Source organism: Oenanthe melanoleuca, chromosome 26, assembly GCF_029582105.1.
Source record: "Oenanthe melanoleuca isolate GR-GAL-2019-014 chromosome 26, OMel1.0, whole genome shotgun sequence".
Classification (NCBI taxonomy): Eukaryota; Metazoa; Chordata; class Aves; order Passeriformes; family Muscicapidae; genus Oenanthe; species Oenanthe melanoleuca.
Window position 1 is genome coordinate 4,796,384 of NC_079359.1, and position 20,145 is coordinate 4,816,528.

The 20,145-nt window shown below is 59.6% G+C and overlaps 1 protein-coding gene across 1 annotated transcript; it reads left to right on the forward strand.

The window, feature by feature from the left end:
- Positions 1-13,068: 13,068 nt before the first annotated feature.
- GPR37L1 (G protein-coupled receptor 37 like 1) lies at positions 13,069-18,892 on the forward strand. The gene is made up of 2 exons (XM_056511200.1): positions 13,069-13,816; positions 16,219-18,892. The coding sequence occupies exons 1-2, from the start codon at positions 13,154-13,156 to the stop codon at positions 17,029-17,031; spliced, it is 1,476 nt and encodes a 491-aa protein (XP_056367175.1). The 5' UTR covers positions 13,069-13,153; the 3' UTR covers positions 17,032-18,892.
- Positions 18,893-20,145: the final 1,253 nt, after the last annotated feature.

A 20,145-nucleotide genomic window follows, 5' to 3' on the forward strand; every position in this document is an offset into this window, starting at 1 on the left:
CCTTGGAGACAGTGCTGTTTCAGCCAATTTCCATCCCAGACCCTGGTGATAAATCAGCTCATGGATTCAGGGCCAGCATGGCCTCTTGAAGAGCCCCGTGACAGCTAAAGCAAGGTCCCTCAGCTGCAGAGTCCACCCTTTCCTGGTTTCTGCCTTTGCTGTGCTGTCCTGCTCTGCAAAAAACAAAGCCAAGAGGGACTCTGCAGTTTCCCAGCTGGGGGAGCAGGACAGGGCCCTGCCCTCACTCAGCCCAGCCTGTACTCAGCAGCTCTTTGCTGCAGGTAAGTGCTTCTCACTGGCAGTGCCACCCCAGACTGGGAGAGCCTCTGCCCCGTCCTGTGCTGCTCCAAGCTGCAATGGCAGGTGATGGCACCCTGCTCACCCTGTCACACATGACAGGTGTGATAGTTGATAAATGATTCGTGTTAATCATACAAGTTTTGGAGTTTGTATAAACCAGAATCCTTAAAATAAGAAAAGAACATGGGCCTAGATAAAGGGAAATATAGGATTAAACCCTAAGGCTCCAAGGCAGCTCACGGCATTGTGTGGCACAGAGACCTCCATGCCCACAGCTGGAGAGAGCCTGGCAGAGTTACCCAGACAGACTGTGCAGCCATATCTGGGCACGGCGCTGGGCAACCTCCTCCTGTGGCTGACCTTGCTCGGAGCAGGGCTGGGTGATCTCCAGAGGTTCCTCCAGCTGCAGAGTGCCCAGAGCGAGCTGGGACTGGGGTTTGGGCTGGGGCTGAGGTTTGGTTTGGGACTGGGGCTGGGACTGGGGTTTGGGCTGGGGCTGGGGCTGGGGTTTGGGCTGGGGTTTGGGCTGGGGTTTAGGCTGGGACTGGGACCGGAGCTGGGGCTGGCAGGAGCGGCCCGGCCCCCCAGGCCCCGGCTGCGCCTCAGCTGCGCCTCAGGCGCGTCCCTCGGCTCCAGTGACGTCATGGCGCAGGAAATCCTGACCCTACGTAACCCTGCAGAGCCGCCACTCCTGATTGGCTGCAGCGCAGAGCACGGTGCCTCACGGACCAATCAGAGCACAGCTACCACTCCCGCGAGCGTGGTGGCGGCAGGAGGCCGCTGATTGGCTACCGCGCCTCTCCTGAGGGCTCCTTGGCGGCTGCCTGGCGCTGATTGGCTGCGCGGGGCGGTGCTGGAGGCTGATTGGCTCCTTGCTGGGCGCCGCAGGGTTGGCTGGGACATCGCCGGGTGCCCGCCCGCGTGAGGGGAAGGGCGGCGTGAGGGAGGAGAGCGGCTCCGGCCCCTGCCCTGTGCTGTTTCCTTTGGGGGTCTCCTGTGGGCAGAGCCTTCCCTCGGCTCATGCCACAGCCCAGCCCTGCAGTCACAGCCTGCCCCTGCGGTCTTTGTGACCATCGTCTGCTGACAATTGCCACCGGTGGCCATCAAGGGCCAGATTTTAAGCATCAGTTCCCAGTTTTTCTTGCTCTAGTCTGTGGTCTTGGAGCAAGCCCCAGAGCCCGAGAAAATAAAACATTACAGGTGGAAAATTATTTCTGGGTACAGTCTGAGAGCTTTGGGCAATATCTGGGGTTCCTTAGGGGGCCCTGGGCAGGCAGAGACACCAGGCAAAGCCAGGGGAGATGGAGTGAGACACCACTCGTGTTCCTCCCCGCGGGCTGAACCTGCCTTGGTGGCACCAGGACGGTCCTTCCTGCTCCATCACACACAGGGGCTCCTGAGGAGCACTAGGCACCAGCCTAACTGCCGGTCCTCTGTCACCATGACGGCTTCTGGGGCTTTAATGCCACCAGCAGCTCCCGCAAGGATTCCCGAGACACCCAGCTGTGTCTCAGTCTTTGGGGAGCACTGCACTGCCAGAATCACTCTGACTTAACCACAACCTACTGCCAGGGCACATGGCACGGATCCCCTGCCAGGCAGCAGCCCCACCTGTGAGTTCCCAAACCTCCATGTGAAGACATTTCTCCCTGTGAAGATCCTGGCATTGTTCTCTCTTGACATTTATTCATGTAAAATAATGTGCTCTGAAATGTTCCTCTCCTGGCATCCTCATGTGAGGGACCTCCTTGAACTTCATTGCAGAAAGAGCACAGCCTGGGAAGCCCCCGGGAGCCTCAGCAGGGACATGTGAGGGTTTTATCTCACTTCTTACAGCTCATTTTCATCAGTGGTCCTGTTGTACTCCCTTGTTTGTTGACTTCAACCTCTTGGCAGGCAACCACCTTTTGTCTACTCACAAAACACTTGGAAGTTAGTTGTTATGCTTTTAGCAAATTGTTCCTCAAAAAAAAGTGTTGGCTTGCCCGGCCATGGTTTCACATTTCACTTGCCCAGGCTTGCCCTCCTCGGTGTTTGGACACGGTTATGGCTTATTCAAAGATATCTCTTTACTTCCAACGGGCTCCCACGCTTGCTTTTCACAAACATTTGCTATAACACTGCTACAGCCTCTATGAACAGACACACACGTTTGCTTTCTGCCTCCAGGATCATATTTACACAACATCCAGCATGTTATAAAGGCAGGAGATAAAGCTGTTAAAGAGTAGCCCGAGGAGGGCTGTGAGGATGCTGCCGGGTCTGGAGGGGCCACACGAGGAGCAGCTGAGGGCACTTGGTCTGTTCACCCTGACCTGAGGTCAGACCCCACTGGGGGCTGCAGCTCCTCCCGAGGGCAGCTCTGATCTCTGCTCTCTGAGCAGGGACAGGAGCTGAGGGAAGGGCAGGAGCTGTGCCAGGGCAGCCTCAGGCTGGATTTTGGGAAAGGTTCTTCCCCCAGAGATGCTGGCACTGCCCAGGCTCCCCAGGGAATGGGCACAGCCCCGAGGCTGCCAGAGCTCCAGGAGAGTTTGAACAGCCAGGGATGCACGGGGTGGGATTGTTGGGGTGTCTGTGCAGGGCCAGGGGTTGGACTCAAAAGCTGCTTTCAGCTCAGGAACTCTTCTGGTTCCTAATTTTAACTCCTTAATTTCCTTATTTTTTATAGTTTCTTCATTCTAATAGCGTCCCTCTTTTTGCACATAACTATTGCTGCTGGTTTTCTTCTGCTGGTTCTCCTGTCCTAGAGATCTTTGTGGTCATCAGAAGAACATTTTGGCCTAAGTTTGTTGTCCTGCATGTTAACATGTACACTGAGACTGGGATGAAGGAAGTGTCTGTCTGACTGGCTGGGTTTGAAATTACCAGAAGGAACTCTAAAGAGGAAAATGACGAGTGTGGCTTGCACAGGGCACAGCTAAGACCAGGAAGATGCTGAGCAATCTGTTGTTTGCATCAGCCCAGATGGCTGGACTTTGATTAGGGCTGGAGTGTAGGTAAAGCCAGCAGAGACCTGTGCTTTGATAGTGGAAAGATGGCCACAAAGACACAAACATGTCCCTCACATCATCCTCCTCCCCTGACACCATGACAGCACCTGTAAAGGCACCACAGCAGGAAAACCCAGACAGAGGCACTACCCAGCCTGAGGCTCTTGGGAGATGGATCAGGGGCTCCATGAAAATGGTCAGTTCCTAAAGGGTGTAAAAATGGTTGGCACCATTTGCTGTAGCCAGTAAAGAGAACCCATGAGCCACACTAAGGACCCACCTATCAACACCCCTCATCCCAGTGCTGCACTGCTCACCTGCTCAGCCCCTGTGCAGGTGTGTGAGGGTCAGTGAAAGAGTGTGAGTGACTTAGGCAGTCATTATTTTAATAAAAATGCCCTTCCCCAAGGAATTGACACTGTATAATGTTCCTGGCCCCAGGAAGCACAAGCCCCAGCATTGGTACAGCCTTGGGGGGCTTTCCTGTCCACAGCCTGGTTTGGGGGGCTGAGGTGCCTGTGGTGTCTGTGTGTGTTCAGCCTCTGCCACACACTTGTGGGACTGTTCTGAAACTGCAATCCACCTGCCCAGTGCAGTTGTCTGTGGGCTGAGGAGTTGCCCCTGTGCTGGCCAGGCTGGCCATGCTGGGAACACACTCTTGGAGAGTGAGGTTGGATTCCACAAAGGCAGAGCCCCTGGGAAATCCTGGAGAGCTGCAAAGAGCTGCCAGAGCAGTGTGAGCTGGGGATGTGTGCAGGGAGCTGGCTGGTGCTGTGCACTCCTCAGGCCCTCCCAGACACATGAGCTCCATGGAGAGGGGCTCTGAGGGCAGCCTGGAGCTGGCTCTGTGCTGTGGCTGCCATTGCTTCTGTGCCCTGGAGCTGGGAGGGCTCTGCTTGTTCTCAACACTGCAGGAGGAGAGCAATGCTGGAGAGAGGATCTGTGCTGGTGATCACCTGCAGATCCATGGCTGGACAGGCTTCACCCAGGAGCAGATCCCTGAGGTGTCACCCCAGTGCAGGGAGCTGTGGCTGCTCAGGGGACACCACTGCCCCAGCAAGGTGCAGGTGTGGGCATGAGAGCTGTGGCCGTGTCACCTGCAGGGAAAGACATCACCCACACACTGGGAGATCCCCTGCACCATGCTGTTGTCCTTTTGTTGTCCTTCCCTGCCACCCCATCCCGCCTGCATTCCTGCAGCCTGACTCAGGCTGTGCAGATACTGCCTAGCCTGCCCGGCCACCCGGGAGGGCTCAGCCCCTCCTCCTGGCAGAGCAGCTTGGCAGAACTCAGCCAGTCAAGGTCAAAAAGGTGTTTGGAATTAGGGAAAGGGGGAGGGCAGAGTGTGGGTACCTTCATGGAAGATTTGGAGCTACAGCAGAGGCATCTTGCAGGGCTCCTTGTTTCTGTGGGAGGAGACCTCTGCAGTGACCCATCAGCATGATTCTGTCAGGATATCCCTCCAAACCAGACCCCAAGGAAACCACAGGAACACTGAGTGACTGGCACCCAGCAGTTAATGCTCTTTGTCACTTCTCAGAGTAGGAAAAGACCAGTGGATTAGAAGGGTCCTTCCATTTTCCAGGCTGGGGTTAGAAAACTTCAGCATCTGCAAACACTGGACAAGAGAAAAGTGAGAAAAGGATGATAAAAAAAGAGAAAAGTAATTTCAGCAAACTGGTCCATTTCAACAAAGAGGAAGAGATGGCTGAAGATGGGTCCCCAGTTTGAGCATGGATGAGGGACCAGAGGTGTCTCTGCCAGTGGCACAGGACATGAGATGGGGTGGGAAAGGCACTGTAGGCTAAAAGCCATGTTGGACAGCAGAAATTGCAGAGCTTTCCCCGAGTTCCAGGGACTGTTTGTGTCTGAAATTCTACCTAAAAGCAGTATTGTCCCCAGTGAACTGGTGACCTCCTAACTGGGGCCGTGGCACTGATCACATTAGGCTGGTGAGGATGGGAGCAGAAATGCAGGAGGAGCAATGACTTCCTTCCAAGCACGTACCAAAACTCAGGGCCAGACCTTGATGTCAGGGGATTTCTATTTTAAGTGGAACTGACTCAGTCTCTCTCACTTCTTGCTGGTCTCTGTCATCCTCAGGGCCGCCCCCACCCTGAGGTGTTTGCACAAGGGGCATGGCTGGGACCAGGCTGAGACACAGGGCTGCCACGTCAGGGCTCCTCTGCATCCATCCTCTCATCTGGCACTGACAAAACACTTTTGGGGAAGCTTTTGGATGCATCAGCAATTATTGTTGCAGGATCTTTCACCTCCAAACATTGCTCTCTTCACCTTCCACAAGACTCAGGCAGAGCTGCTGCTTTTTAGCTGTTCATTCTTGTTTTGGGTGTCTTTTCTCACTGCTATCCATCAAAGTGTTGGGAGAGGAGGAAGATATCGAGTATCTGCTGGCATCACCTCCTGCTACAGGAGTAGGGACAGGGACAGGTGAGGAGGATTCCCTGGAGCTCAATAGCTTCTCCCAGGGAAGAAGAGCCCAAATCCTGGCAGACACTGGACATCTGCCAGCCAAGTGATCTGTCTCACCAGCTCCTCAGCAATTGCCCAAAGCTGTGAATAGCAGAGACATCCCCCAGCTACAGTCACAGTGCTACCAGCACCAAGCTGCAGTTGCTGCTGCATTGCCTCACATCACCCATGGTGCTGCCACACCTGGGACATTCCAGCAGGATATCGTCACCTGGTGACTCAGGGCCACTGCTTTGGCTCTAAACTGGAGCCTCTGACCTGAACCTAGGGGAGAATACCTTGCAAGCTGCTGGTCCCTGCCCCTCTGTGGCACTGAGGAGCTCCAGGCCTCTGTGGGTCTCTGGCTGAAGGCTGTGTGGGCCAGAGTCAGTGCTGAGCAATCCTCTACATGGAACTGGCTGACTGGAGAGAGGGGAAATCTGCTCAGGGAGCCTGGGGATTTCTCCATCCTCTCCCTTTGGCTTTTGTGCTGCCACAGCTAACAGCTGTGTCCTGCTAACAGCTAACAGGTAACTAACAGCTAACAGGTAACAGCTGCTAGCTAACAGCTCTGTCCTGCAAGTGGCAGGGCTTGGAGCCTGGGATGGATGGTGCCAACAGCCTCAGGAATCCCAGTTGCCTCTCTGTGCTTGTGACTGGCCTTTCTGATTGTTGGGGTAGAGCAGCTTGGACACTGGTGGAGCACATCTTGCCCATCTGAGGACATGTCCTCATGGCTGTCAAGTGGGCATCCCTTCCTCCATCATCCTTCAAGCATCCCAGGCAGTATCCTGGAAAACAGGACTTTTTAGGAAAAAGGCTTAGGATATTCCCTTCCTGTCCTCTGCCCTTCCTGAGCCTGGTCTGTGGATATCCCCAGAGCTAATGGTGTGCAGCTCTGGGACCTCAGGGGGCTCCAGCCCCCCAGTCCATGCAGCATCAGCACAGGTGCAGTGGGCAGAGGCACCAAGCTTACAGGGCAGAGCACAGATGGATGCCTGTCTCTTCCCATGGCCTCCAAGGACCCTGGCATAACCATTTTCCCCACCTGTGCACAGCAGTGGGGATGTGACCTGCCCCATGGGACACCCCTGGTCCCCAGGGCCTTGCTGTGGCTCTGACTGGATGTGGCTTTAGCAAGAATTCTCTGGCTCCAGAGCAAGGGCCCAGTGGCACAGGGCTCTGTATGGCAGGGCATGGGCACAGCCCAGCCCAGCTGCACAGCCAGGCTGTGGGCACTGAGGGTGCCCTGGGGACACAGCCATGCCCTGTGACCAGGGCATCTCCAGGGGCAGGACAGATTTTGGGGGGGCAGTTTGTGTGATGGGGACCTTAGTGGGGCAGCATGGAAACTCCCACTCTGCCTGGGGCTGGGAGAAGGGAGTGCAGTGGCAGGGGCGTGGGCACAGGATCCCCAGCCCTCATTTGCATGTGTGCAAAGCAGGGAATTTTCCATCAGCAGGCAGCTGAAGTTTCTGCATGGCGACCTTTGTCCCCACCCAGCTCCGAGCTCACGGCAGCTGACAAATGTCCCTGTGGTGCCCTGCTCCCCCTGGAGCTGAGGGCACCCAGGGGCTGCATCTGCCCCACACCCTGGCAGGGCCAGCTCTGTAAAACAAGCAGATCTCCCCCAGGGAGGGCAGGGACCCCTGGCCCCAGCCATCTCTGGGCATCAGTGGGGGCCAGCACCCCCCAGTGCCCCCTGCCCCCCCTGCTACCAGCCCCTGGTGCTCCCCAGCCCACAGGAGGGGCTGAGCTGTGGCACAGATGGAGTCTGATGGCAGATGATGGACAGACATCACTCAGCACATCACAGCACCAGGCCCTGGCTGCCCATGGCTGCAGGATGGGCAGTGTCTGCTCAGGGTGAACTGTCTTTTGGAGGGCTAGAAGTGGGACAACAAGAAGAGGCCACTCAGAAGATGAAGAATGTGGGTGGGAGGTCTCTGGATGGACCCCCTGCAGCTGGGGCACCTGTGGTGACCCCCCCACTGGGGCAGGGCTGCACACAGAGCCCCTGCACACACCTGAGCCTCTCCCAGAGCTCACCTGGCCCGTGCTGGGCACAGACCAGGCTGTGGCACTGCTGCACCTGCCTTTGGGAGGTGTCCCCTGCCCTGAGAAGCACAGGGCACACAGAGAACAGCCCCACACCACCTCCCCCTCACAGTGTTCTGAGGAAACACAAACAGTGTTCCTGGGCAGCACAAATCACCTTGACTTTTGCTCAGAGCCCTGGAGTATCTGGGGCAGAGCGTGGCTGGGCTCCAGTGCTGTGCCTGGCTCAGGGCTCTGTTGTTTTCTGCAGGTGCTGCCCCAGTGCCAGTGCCTTGGCCAGCAGGTGCCACAGGTCACCCCATCTGCCCACACCAGAGCAGCAGCCCCAGCACAAACCTCCCAGCACAGTCTCTGCTCTCAGAGCTCCCCCAGACCCTTCCTGTGTGCCCTGAGGAGCCCTGGAGGAGCTGCTGGGGTTCACTGAGAGTGGCCAGGGATGCTAAAGCACCCTGAGAGTGGTGCTAGAAATGGGGAACAAGCACATCACCTTCCCTGAGATGGCTCCCAGGGCTTGGGGAGCTGCTGCAACACCCCCTGTGCAGCTGTCACCCAAACCCCAGCTCCACACAGCACTGGAGCTCCTGGAGATGTGTGATGGCCAGACTGGGGGACACAGCAGCAAGGGCACAGGAGCTTTACCCACAGCAGGGAAAAATGAAGGATTTCTTGCTAGAGCCAGAGGGACTGAATTGACACAAATGGAGAAATATTCATCCCAAAAGAAAAGTAGTGGACTTGAGGATGGTTTATTTTCTACACTTAACTTAGGAGTGTTTTTGCTCCAAGTCACACTTTTGCATTTATGACTTTTCCCTGACATTTACAGGGAACTTAGAGGTAAATCACCAAGGGGGGTCCACCAAAAGGGAGAGCTCATGGTCTTTCCCAATGGCCTTTTGCTGCTTGCAGACCATTGCTTGTTTAATTCCACATGAAAATATTGCCTCTGCCCTGAGCTGACCTTGCTGTGGGTTCTCAGTTCCTCTCAGAAAATGGCATGACTGGCCCCATGCAGACAGGAGTGCAGGCCCTGCTCACAGAGCTGAGAACAGCTCCCTGCACACCCCTGACACCAACCCAGAGTGCCTGGGTGTCCCTGGGTTGTTCCCTGTGAGGCAGCCCCAGGAACTCACCTCCTGCTGTGGCTCAAGGAAAATCCCACAGTCATTTTGGTTTTACTGCTGTAAAATGGGTTGGAGGGTTCCTGTCATGCTGTACATCAGTGATCCCTGGGAAACCCACGGGAGCAGAGCTGGGTCCTGCAGGAGGGGAGTGAGTTCACTGTTCAGCACAGGCAGCAGTGAGCTCAGTGGCACAGTCAGATGGGAGCAGATTTCAATATCTCCAGGAGCAGGGGAGGAGAACCTGCAGAGGCAGAGCCTGTCCTGGCTGCTGGGGCACTGTGGTGTGCAGGTCAAACACTGGGTGCTTCTCTCCCCAAACCCCAACTTCCATTGCATCCATCCCAGAGGGAGCAGTGACACAGACTGGGGCTGGAGGGGATGAGTTTCTCTGACTCCCTCCTTGTGCTCCATCACCACCCTCATGGAGGAGCCTGGCAGGGTGCAAGGTCAGTGCCATGGAGACCCTGATAGGAGCCCCCAGCGAGAGTGGGGCAGGCTCAGCTTTGTGCCCTGGTGGCAGAGGGGGCTGGCACAGACACTGGACTGGTACAGGCACTGGGCTGGCCTGGGCCCCAGTGGGAGGGCTGGAAAATCACAGGGGATGCAGTCCCTGGGGACAAAGGGGGCCAGCAAGCCTCGGTGGTGGCCACTGGGCTGCAGCAGCCTGAGCCCTGGGCTGCCTGCAGCAGTGTCTGTGTTTGCTGTGTCCCCTCCCTGCCCTCTCCCCCCGTTCCTGGGCAAACAGGCGTGGACCAGCCCGGTTATTGCTCTGCTCCCGACTGTTTGGTGGAAACAAAAGGGAACGTGTTCCTTCTCCCACTGGGTGTTTGTGCCTCACGTGCCCGGCTCTGCCAGCAGGACAGGTGCCATGGGATGGGGGCTCAGGCACTGGCAGGAGGGGGGAGATAGAGCAGTGTCACACCTGTGAGGCAGCAGGGACAGGTGTGCTGCTGCTGCTGTGTGTGTCACAGAGAGCTCATGCAGCCCTGGCAGCTCAACAAAGCTCTCCAGAGGGCTGGCTGAAGCCCCACGTGCCCTCAGGTGATCCATGCCACTGCCCATCCCACTGCCCATCCCTCTGTCCACCCCTCTGTCCATCCCTCTGTCGATCCCCACTGCCCACCCCTCTGTCCATCCCCACTGTCCATCCCTCTGTCCATCCCCTCTGTCCACCCCTCTTTACAACCCACTGCCCACCCCTCTGTCCATCCCCACTTCCCATCCCACTGCCCACCCCTCTGTCCTCTCAGCAGGAACACCACACTTGCAGGCACCACTACCTTATTGCTGCCCAGACATCCAAGCTTTGTCCACCTCAGCCATTCTTCTGGGCTTGGATTGGAACAACTGGCATGGAGAAATCAATTCTCCTTTCCCCCAGAAATTGCCAAGTCAGTGAGCAGTGGCAGTGAGACCACACACTGCTCACCCCACTGGGCTCCTCCAGGAGGGAGAGGCTGAGCCTGAGGACACAGGGGCCCAGGAGGGGCTCTGAGAAGCTCATCAGAGAGACCAGAGGTGCCAGCTGTGCCCACCCACTCACCCTGAGTTTTGGTGCTGCTGCCTCATTACCCTCCTCCCCAGTGGGATCAGATGTGTCCCTGTTCCACCTCCCCAGCAGCTGGGGAGCTGTGGGGGTGCATGGACATGGGTTTGGGCTGGAACAGATTCCCTGGAGGTTTTACATCTGCCCCTGGCTCCAGCAGAGCTGTCCTGTCCCAGAGGAACAGCCCCAAAGAGCCAGGGCAGTCAGTTGGTGTGGTCAGGGCAGGCTCAGGAACACTCCTGACCTGTCCCTCTTCTATCAGTGTTTGGAATGTGTTACTGGGGGTGTCCCTGTGGGCCATGGACTAGGGGGATGTCGGTAGTGAAGGATTTTTATGCAGACTTGTCCAAAACACAGAGGGTTGAGTGAAATATCTGGAAGGGGGATGCTGGAAAAAGCCTCTCCTGGGTCACAGTGGAATATTTAGACTCTGGTGAGGCACCTCCCAGGAGACATCTGCAAAACACACACTCATCTCCCAGGAAACAGTCTCACCCCTCTGTGAATTCAGGCTGGAGAAGATCAGTGTGCTGTTCCCAAATAGTGTCCAGGGCCCCCAGTGTGGTGACAGCCAGGGACCCTCCCTGGCTGGGAGCTCCTGGAGAGAGGCAGGAAGGAGGAGGAGAACCTCAGAGATCTTGGACAGTGATTCTGTGTGTTACAGAGCCAGCCTGAGGTCACTCCTGTGCCACTGCAGTGTCACCTTGCCCCAGTGACCTCTGCTGTTGTCTCCAGGCAGCTCCGTGACAACTCCTGGCCCTTGTGCAACCACCAAATGAAACTAAAAATAGCTCCAGGTCCTCAGGGAACACCTGGCTGCCAGCAGCTGCCATTGCTGCGCTGCAAGGGCTCCCCCCTCCGAGCTGCTGTGGGCACTGAGGGACAGCCCAGCCTGCTCCTCTCCTCCCCAAGCCTGCCTGGGCCCTGCTCAGCCCTTGCCCAGCAGGCTGGGGATGTGGGAAGGACTCTGGAGAATGCTGTGGGGAGCTGGGGCATGTTAGGTGGGTGCTGGGGGATGTCAGGGTGTTGCTGGAGATGTTGGGGGGAAGTTGGGGGATGCTGGAGGATGTTCAGGGGATGCTGGGGGTTGCCAAGCTGCCCATCCTGGCCCCTGGCACGGTGTGGGTTTTGCCCAAGCCTCGCCAAGGTGCAGTGTCATCACTCCCTGAGCCTGATGTGGGGACTGATGCCACCATCTCTCCTGCCTGACCTTTGCAGAGGGAGCTGGGGTCAGCACTGGGGGCTCTCTGAGGAGCAAGTTCAAGTTACTCATCCTTCACCTGGGGCCACACTCCCTCAAGGAGCACCCTGGGTGCCAGGACTCGGGTTCCCTGCTCTGGCTTCAGTGGCACTGCCTGTCCCAGTTCCCAGGGACAAGCAGGAGGCCCTGTCCCCAGCCCATTGTCCTTTCTGGCTCCAGCAGGGGTGCACAGTGCCAGGCAGACGTGGCACTGGGGTCCCAGGAAGGGAGAAGTGGGGTTTGCTGGCTGCCAGGGTTGAGGTGTCCTGGGCAGGACAGGGACACCCTCCTGGAGCTCCCCTGGTGTGGGGCAGCTCTGCAGCTCCAAGCCTGGCACACATCCACCCCCACAGGCTGTCTGCATGTCCCCAGAGGGAGCCCCATGGCCCTCCAGTCCCACAGGCTGAGAAAGAGGTGACAGTGCAGGGAGGGATAACAGGTAGGGGAACAGGACAGAGGAGAGGAGATGGATTTGGGGATGGGAGGGGGAACAGGGAAAGATGATGGGATGGGAGAGAACTTATAGCTCTGGGGAGGAGTCACAGATACAGAGATCAGGCACCCCAGTTCTGTTCAAACAGCTGTCCCAAGGGGGAGTCAGGAGGAAAAGCAGCAACAAACCTTGGGGGAACTGGGCCTGCAGATCTGACCCCACGTTGCCACAAGAAACAACACCTGGAGCCACCAGCCCTTCCTCCTGCCGAGGGCAGCCCTGCAGCCCCCATCCCCAGGGAGGTGGCCTGGCCATCTGAGGGTGTCCTGGCAGGGGATGTGCCATGCTGTGCCCAGTGCCAGGCGTGCCACGTGAGCAGTGCTGCACCCCAGGGCTCCTGGCTGCCTCCTGCTCCAGGGAGAGAGTGCTACACCTGCCACGGGAAAAGCTGGGCTTGCCTGGGCCAGGGCCAAGCTCTGGGCATCCCTCACCTGGCTTGTTCTCAGGGGATCTTGGGGGATGCCTGGGGCTGTTGCAGAATATTGGAGGATCTTGGGGGGGTGTGGGATGCTGAGGGAAGCTGGGGGTGTTGGGGGATACCAGATGATGCTGGGGGATGTTGAAGGATGCTGGGATATTCTAGGGGAGATGCTGAAGGGATGTTTGGGGATGTTGGAGAGTTTTTTGGGGATGCTGGGGAGATACTGGGAAATGTTTGGGGATACTAGAAGATTTGTGGGGATGCTGGGGAGAGGTTTGGGATGTTTGGGGATGTTGAGGGGATGTTTGGGGATGTGAGGCAGATGCTGAGGGTGTTGGGGGATGTGGACCTGCCCAGTTTGGCCACTGTCCCGTCCTGCGGGCGGTGGGTGACCAGCAGAGGGCTCGGCTCCCCTCCCGCTCCGCTTTTTGCTGCCCGGCGCTCCCGCAGAGCCGCGCTCGGAGCGGAGCGAGCGGCCGCGCCCGGACAGCGCTCCCGGAGGGGGGACCATGCCTTCACCGCCGCCGCCGCTGCTGCTGCTGCTGCTGCTGCTGCTGGGGATGCGGGGCTGGGCTGGCCCCGGCAGGACGGAGCAGGGCTCCGGTGGTTCATCCGCCCGGGACATCCCTGCGGGGCAGGGGGGCGGGAGGCTGCGCCGGGGCGCGGAGGACCCCAAGTCGGTGCAGCAGTACGTGCCGGGGGTGCGGGTGGAGTTCCCGCGGCCCCTCGGGCCCGGCAGCCTGCAGCCCACCAGAGCCCTGCTGCCGTCCAGCACCGACCCCTCGGAGCGGCAGCCGGGGGTCCCCACGGACAGCGACAGCGACAGCGACAGGGACAGGGCAGAGCCCCGGGCCAACCTCACCACCGTGCCCGACAGGCGGCTGCAGATCCACAACCCGCTGTACCCGGTGACCGAGAGCTCCTACAGCGCCTACGCCGTCATGTTCCTGTCCCTCATCGTCTTCACGGTGGGGATCATCGGCAACCTGTCCGTCATGTGCATCGTGTGGCACAACTACTACATGAAGAGTGCCTGGAACTCCATCCTGGCCAGCCTGGCTTTCTGGGACTTCCTCATCCTCTTCTTCTGCCTGCCCGTGGTCATCTTCAACGAGATCACCAAGAAGCGGCTGCTGGGGGACGTGTCCTGCCGCATTGTGCCCTTCATGGAGGTAAGGGGCTGCAGGGGCCCCGAGGGATCAGGGATCAGCTCCTCTCTGCCCTTTGGCTCCGGGGCAGTGCACAAGGACTGTGCCAGAGCCCTGCTTGGGGCACAGCAAGGAGCTGAGGGACAGTGCCCACGGGGACCTTCCCTCTGTCCCAGGCCATTCCTCAGGCTCTGCAGCCAGCACCGATGCTGCTGGGGCTTGGAAAAGCCCATCAGAGCCTTCTCCAGCCAGCACAGGGACCTCAGTCTGCAGAGTCCCTCCATTAGTCTGGTCCTGTCCCAGCTCAATGCCCCAAAGCCTGGGGGGGTCAGCCCTGCAGTGTGCTGGCCCAGAAACTGGCCACTGTGGGCTGCTGAGGATGGTCCAGGGGCAGGTGGACAGTGCTGGCCAGCACTGAAAGAGACAGCCCAGGAATTAGGTCTGGAAGCCTGAGATCTGTTTGTCCTCAAACCTCAAGTGTGATGTTCAGAGCCTGCCCCTCCCACTGAGCATCCCCCCAGTGCTGTGGGTTCCCAGCTGCTACGAGCCCTGCTGGTGCCAGAACAGCCACCTGTGACAGTCACCTGTGACACAGACACCTGTGGCAGTCACCTGTGGCAGTCACCTGTGACACAGACACCTGTGGCAGTCACCTGTCTGTGCCCCAGGGCCTTGTGCAGGGTCTGCCCTTGTGCAGGGGTTCCTGGCTTGCACAGCCCTGTGAGCTCCAGCAGTGCCACCGGGTGCTCTGGGTGCAGGGTGATGAACTGGGGTGTCCAGCACAGCCCCAAACCTGCACAGCCCAGCCCAGCCCAGGGGTGTGGTGTTTGCTGGGACAGCCCTGCAGCCCCCCTGCTCCCCTGTGTCCCTGGGGGTGGCACCACCAGGTACAGGGACCCAGCAGCACCAGGGTGCCCTGGGACAGCTTGGTGCCAGATGAGTCAGGAAGGACAGCAGTGGTGGGATATTGGGGCTGCAGAAGGATGAGCATGTCACAGGCTGGGAAGCACAGTCCTGCTCTGGGGACACTACTCTTGCTCTGCCCCCAGCACCAGCCCTGCATTGCCCTCCTGCCCCCCAAAGCATGGGCAGAAAGGGGCTCCAGGGCTTCAGCTGCAGAGAGCCTGGGGGGGAGCCACAGTCAGGCCAGAGCCAAATCCCCAGCAAAGAGGGACTCAGCTGTGAGAGAGGAACCTATCTGGGGCTCGTGTCCGGTGGGATTGTGGCTCAGGTCACTGGATGGATGCAAAGGGAAGCAGATCTATCCTCTGTAGCTGCTCAGTGCTCTGGCACAGAACCAGGTTTTGGGAGCAAAGCTGGTTCCAGTGCTTCTGGGGACAGGCTGTGTGCAGGGATGTGCTGCACTGACTGATGCCACCAGCTACATCCCTGCCAGGGCACTGGAGATGGCTGCTCTGCAGGACCAAGGCACCAGGAGATGGAGGAGCCTGGGAAGGGTGTAGGGGAAGAAGGAGGCAGCAGCAGGGGCTGCAGGTGCCAGCCAGGGAGCAGGTGCAGTGTGCTGGGTGCTGGCTGGGGGGCAGAGCAGGCTGCTGGGTGCCCAGGCTGCCTCTGGGCTTTGGGCAGAGGAGCTGGGACATGCTGCTGGGTGCAGGATCTGGTGCTGGGCTGGTGTCCTGATTCTGTGTCTGGGGAGATGCTGCTGGGCACAACCAATGGTGCTGCTGAGTGCTGGCACCAATCTGCTCATCAGCTGCTGGAGTGACCAGCCCAGGCCAAGGAAAAGGCTGGGGGGTCAGGGGGGGCAGTGTTCCAGGCTGCTCCCCACTCACCATGTGGAGCCCTGGGAGGTTTCCTGAGTGCTGGGAAGGTCTTTCAGCACAGTTTGATGTTTGATGGCTTCGTGAGGCCAGGAATGGCCACAGCACTGGGACACCAGCATGTGACTCCACCATCATGGCCAAGGGCTGTGGGATTTGGCTCCCAGCTCTGGGGCTGGGACTGGGAATGCTGGTCAGTGCCTGGCCAGCCCTGCCAGAGCCACAGCAATTCCTCTCCCTCCCTTTTCCTCCTCCTTTGGCAAAGGGGATGTTTTTCTTGCTATTCTCAATGCAGCGGAAATTGCCCCAAGCTGATTTGGGACAAGAGCGCCTTGAACTCACTTGGCCTGTCCAGGCACGCTTGGGAACCCTGGGAAGGTGCTGGTGGGTGAGATGGTCCCTGCTTCTCTGCAAGAGCCATCCAGAATAGGGGAAGAGCCTGAAGGACAATCCTCTGTGCCCACCCTGGCTGGATGGATCTCAGAAAAGGGAGCTGGGCAGGGACTAGAGGGTCAGGGGACATTTTTATCCTTTCAGGCTGCACCTCCTTACAGCCATTAAAGGTTTTAGGTAGCCAGGGGTTTGCCACGAGCCTGGCAGAGCCAAACCCTGGTGATGTCCCTGTTCTGCCTGCTCCCTCCCCAGGTGTCGTCCCTGGGAGTCACCACCTTCAGCCTGTGCGCGCTGGGCATCGACAGGTTCCACGCGGCCACCAGCCCGCAGGCCAGCGCGCGGCCCATCGAGCAGTGCCAGTCCATCCTCGCCAAGCTGGCCGTGGTCTGGCTGGGCTCCATGACGCTGGCGGTGCCCGAGCTGCTGCTCTGGCAGCTGGCGCGGGACACGTCGCCCGCGTCGGGGCTGGCGGCCGAGCACTGCGCCATGAGGCCCTGGGCGCAGCTGCCCGAGTCCATCTACTCGCTGGTGCTGACCTACCAGAACGCCCGCATGTGGTGGTACTTCGGCTGCTACTTCTGCCTGCCCGTGCTGTTCACCGTCAGCTGCCAGCTGGTGACGCGGCGCGTCCGCGGCCCCGACAAGGGCGGCGAGTGCCGGGCCGGCAAGCACGGCCAGGGCGAGGGGCACCTCAACTGCACCATCATCGCCCTGACCGCCACCTACGCGCTCTGCAGCACCCCCGAGAACGTCTGCAACCTCGTGGCGGCCTACATGTCCCCCGACATGTCCAAGCAGACCTTGGATCTGCTCAACCTCATCAATCAGTTCTTCCTGTTCTTCAAGTGCTCGGTGATGCCCGTGCTGCTGCTGTGCCTCTGCCGTCCCCTGGGCCAGGCCTTCATGGACTGCTGCTGCTGCTGCTGCGAGGGCTGTGGCCCCGACAGCGCCTCCAGCCAGAGCAGCGCCGACAGCAAGCTCAAAACAGAGATGTCCTCCTCCATCTTCTTCGACAAGCCCCGGGAGACTCCCCCACCCCTGCTGGGCCTTGGCACCCCGTGCTAAGCGCCCCTGGGGAGCTGTAGCGAGCATCTCACCACCTCCTCCCAAGACCAAACGTTGTTTTGCCGTTAGTACTCATGTCTGGGCGTGGAACGAGCAGAGACAGCTCAGGGGGGCTGCGCCGTGGGCTTCTAACCCAGCATGGGGCAGGTGGGGCTTGAAATCCCAGTCCCTGTCACACTGGTGACCCTCCTGCCTCTGCCCAGGGTCAGCGAGGACAGCAGCTCCCTCCTGTCCTGGCTGGGCTCCATGGGGCTGCTGCTCTGGGGATGGAATTGTGCTGGAAAGGTTCCACCTGAAAGCACAGAGGCTGGCCATGATGGCTCTCAGAGGACACAGCAAACACAAACTGCCCTCTCCCTGTCCCCTCCCCTCCTGCCAGCCCCTCCACAAGAGGAGAAGGTCCAACTGGCCACACCCCACGGATTGAAGCCGTGCCCTGTATGAGCTCAATAAACCAGTAACCTAGAGCACGTCGTGCTTGCAGCCGCTGCCACTGCTGGGCTGAGCCCTGGGAGCCCCTTGAAATGCTTTCCCAAAATCTGGAGGGCTCTGGGGTGGGCATGGGCAGGGAAGCAGCTGTGCCAGGGTGGGCAATAGTGAGGGGAGATGGGGAAAGGCCCCCAGCTCCTTTGCTCCCTCCGTCTGGGGTGATGCTGAGTGGTGCCTGTGAGAGGGGGCCCCCTGAAGTGTTGGGTTTGGGGTGATTTGTAGGACTTGAACTGGTCTCAGTAAAGCCCAGCCAGCCCAGCCAGGGCTGAGGCAGCCCCCAGGCTGCTGGTTCCCCGTGTGCACTGGGGGATTATGTGGGACCACCGCCCCCAGCACCTCTTGGGGAACCTTGGGGTGAGAGCATCTCACCCAAACTGCCCCACAGGGCTGCTGGCCTGAACCCCGTGCCCATTGCAGGACAGGGCGGTTTCGGGGCATCAGCGTTTCCAATCCCACATCCATCCCTGCAGGGCAGGGGGCAGCAGGACGGCTCTGCCCGAGGGCAGGCTGGCCGGGCAGCCGTGCCGCGGAGCTGTGAGGGCTCCTTGTCCCGGGCTGGCAGCCGGCCCAGCGCAGCCGCATGCCGGGGCGAGGGCCGGGGTTGCCGCGGCACTGGGAGCTCAGAGCCGCCTTTGTGCCCAGCGCCGCCGCGCGCTCCGCTCTCCCAGCCCCGTTGCCACGGAAACAAAAGCCCCAGTTTTCTTTGGAGAGCACAAAAGTGGGTTTTTCCTTTCATCCTCCTCGCCTCGACCCCGTGCTGGGCCCCACGGTTTGGGAGGAGAGGGGTCTGATCTCGGGGGGCTCAGAGCCCCCTGCGTGCCCAGGGGTGAGCGGGGTCCCTGCGGGTCTGGGGGCTCTGGGGGTGGGGAGGGGGGCACCTCTCATGTGCCTGGTCCACACTGCTCCATCCTGAGCCTGGGCCAAGGGTGAACAAAGCCTGGCTTGTGCTGCAGAGCGTGGGGAGGGGCAGGGGCAGCACTGTCCCCACGGGCTGCAGCCCCACAGCAGGCACAGCCCCCACGGGCAATGGCCTGGGAGGCACCTCCAAAGCACAGGGGGCAGGGGGAGCAGCAGAGGGCACAGCCCCCAGCAGTGAGCACTGCAGGCCCCCCAAACCCATTGCAACAGTTCTGGGACACAACAGGGGCAGAGGAAGGTCCAGCAGCAATGATGGCCATGGATGGAGTGTCTGAGCTGGTCTGGGCACCCAGGGCAAGGCAACAAGGCATCTGGAACCACCAGAGGTGTGAGCACCACACAGGTGCCCAGTGCCACCCAGGGGACAGGGACCTCCCTCCCTCCCAAAGGATGGGTGGCAGAGATGGTGAGGAAGTAACACCATTGCAACCACGCCCAGCCACGCCCCCAACGCAAAATTGTTAATTTATTATTAGGAGGCAAAAAAATTGTACAGTTACAAGAATCATTTCCCAACAGAGGTCAAATTTGAGTCAAAATATCTCTTACAAAAAAAAAAAAAAAAAAAGGGGGGGAGGTGGGGGGGCGACAACACTTTACAAGTCATTAAATTAAAAAAAGAAAAAAAAAAAAACCAAACAAAGAAACCTCTCTTTGTGCAATTCTGCAAAAACAAGAACAGAAGGTAAATGCCTGGCCTGACACCCTGGAGCTGAGTGGGAGGAGGCTGAGAGGGGCCCTGCAGCCCCCTGGCCATGCCCACCCTGTGCCCAGCCCTGCACTGGGACCTGCACAGCCACCCTCCAGTGCCAGCCCAGTCCCCCCACACTGGCCCCAACAACCTGGCCAGGCCCCCAGGCTGCACCTCAGAGCCCCCACCAATGGCACAGACATGGCACTGACAGCCACAGCCCTTGTCACCCACAGCACTCCCCCAGCCCTCATCTGTGCAGACACAGACCCCAGCAGGGTCCCCACGAGCCCCATGGGCCCACAGCCCAGCCAGGGCAGCAGGGCAGGGGGGCACGGGGAGCAGGGCATGGGAAGCAGGGCATGGGGAGATGGGGAGCAGGCACAGGGCACTCCCCTGGCTCTGGGCAGCAGCACTGAGGGAACACAGGTGCTCTGAGTGAGTCTCCAGGTGTCTCCAGGTGTCCCTCCTCACTGGCATGCCAAGGGCTGTCCCTGGCCAGGGCAGAGCCAGCAGCCCCAGCCAGGCACAGGTGATGCCCCTTGCCATGTGGGGAGCCAGCACAGCTGTCTGAGGGGTTACATGGGGCTGAGCCAGCCCTGGGACAGGTGGGAGGCAGGTGCCAGCCCCCAGCTCCCCCAGGGGCTGTGGCATTGCTGGCCCCCAGCACTGGCACCAGTGGCCCAGACCATGTCCCCAGCAGCCAGGCTGGGCAGTGGGCAGGATTCAGCCCAGGCACAAGAGCAGGGGACACGTGGGGCAGGGGACAAGTGACCCTGGGCCCCAAAGAGGGGTTGGGGAAGTGGAGGCAGTAGGGGGAGCTGATGGCAGTGGGGTGTGTGTGGCTAATCCCTGTCCCCCAGAGGCGTGGGTGTGGGTGTCACTGACACCTCCTCCTGTCCCAAACCCGAGGCAGGCAGGGCAAGGTGGGCACCCCCAACACCCCCAGGGTGGTCTCTGCCTGAGGCAGCAGCAGGACACCCAGAGAAGGACGAGGGAGCCCCAGGGGACCTGCC

Excerpts from the sequence above, each read along its gene's own strand:
- GPR37L1 (XM_056511200.1), top strand. The coding sequence starts at position 13,154 with ATGCCTTCACCGCCGCCGCCGCTGCTGCTGCTGCTGCTGCTGCTGCTG. Across the intron at positions 13,817-16,218 it reads GCATTGTGCCCTTCATGGAG|GTGTCGTCCCTGGGAGTCAC; the intron begins GTAAGGGGCTGC and ends CTCCCTCCCCAG.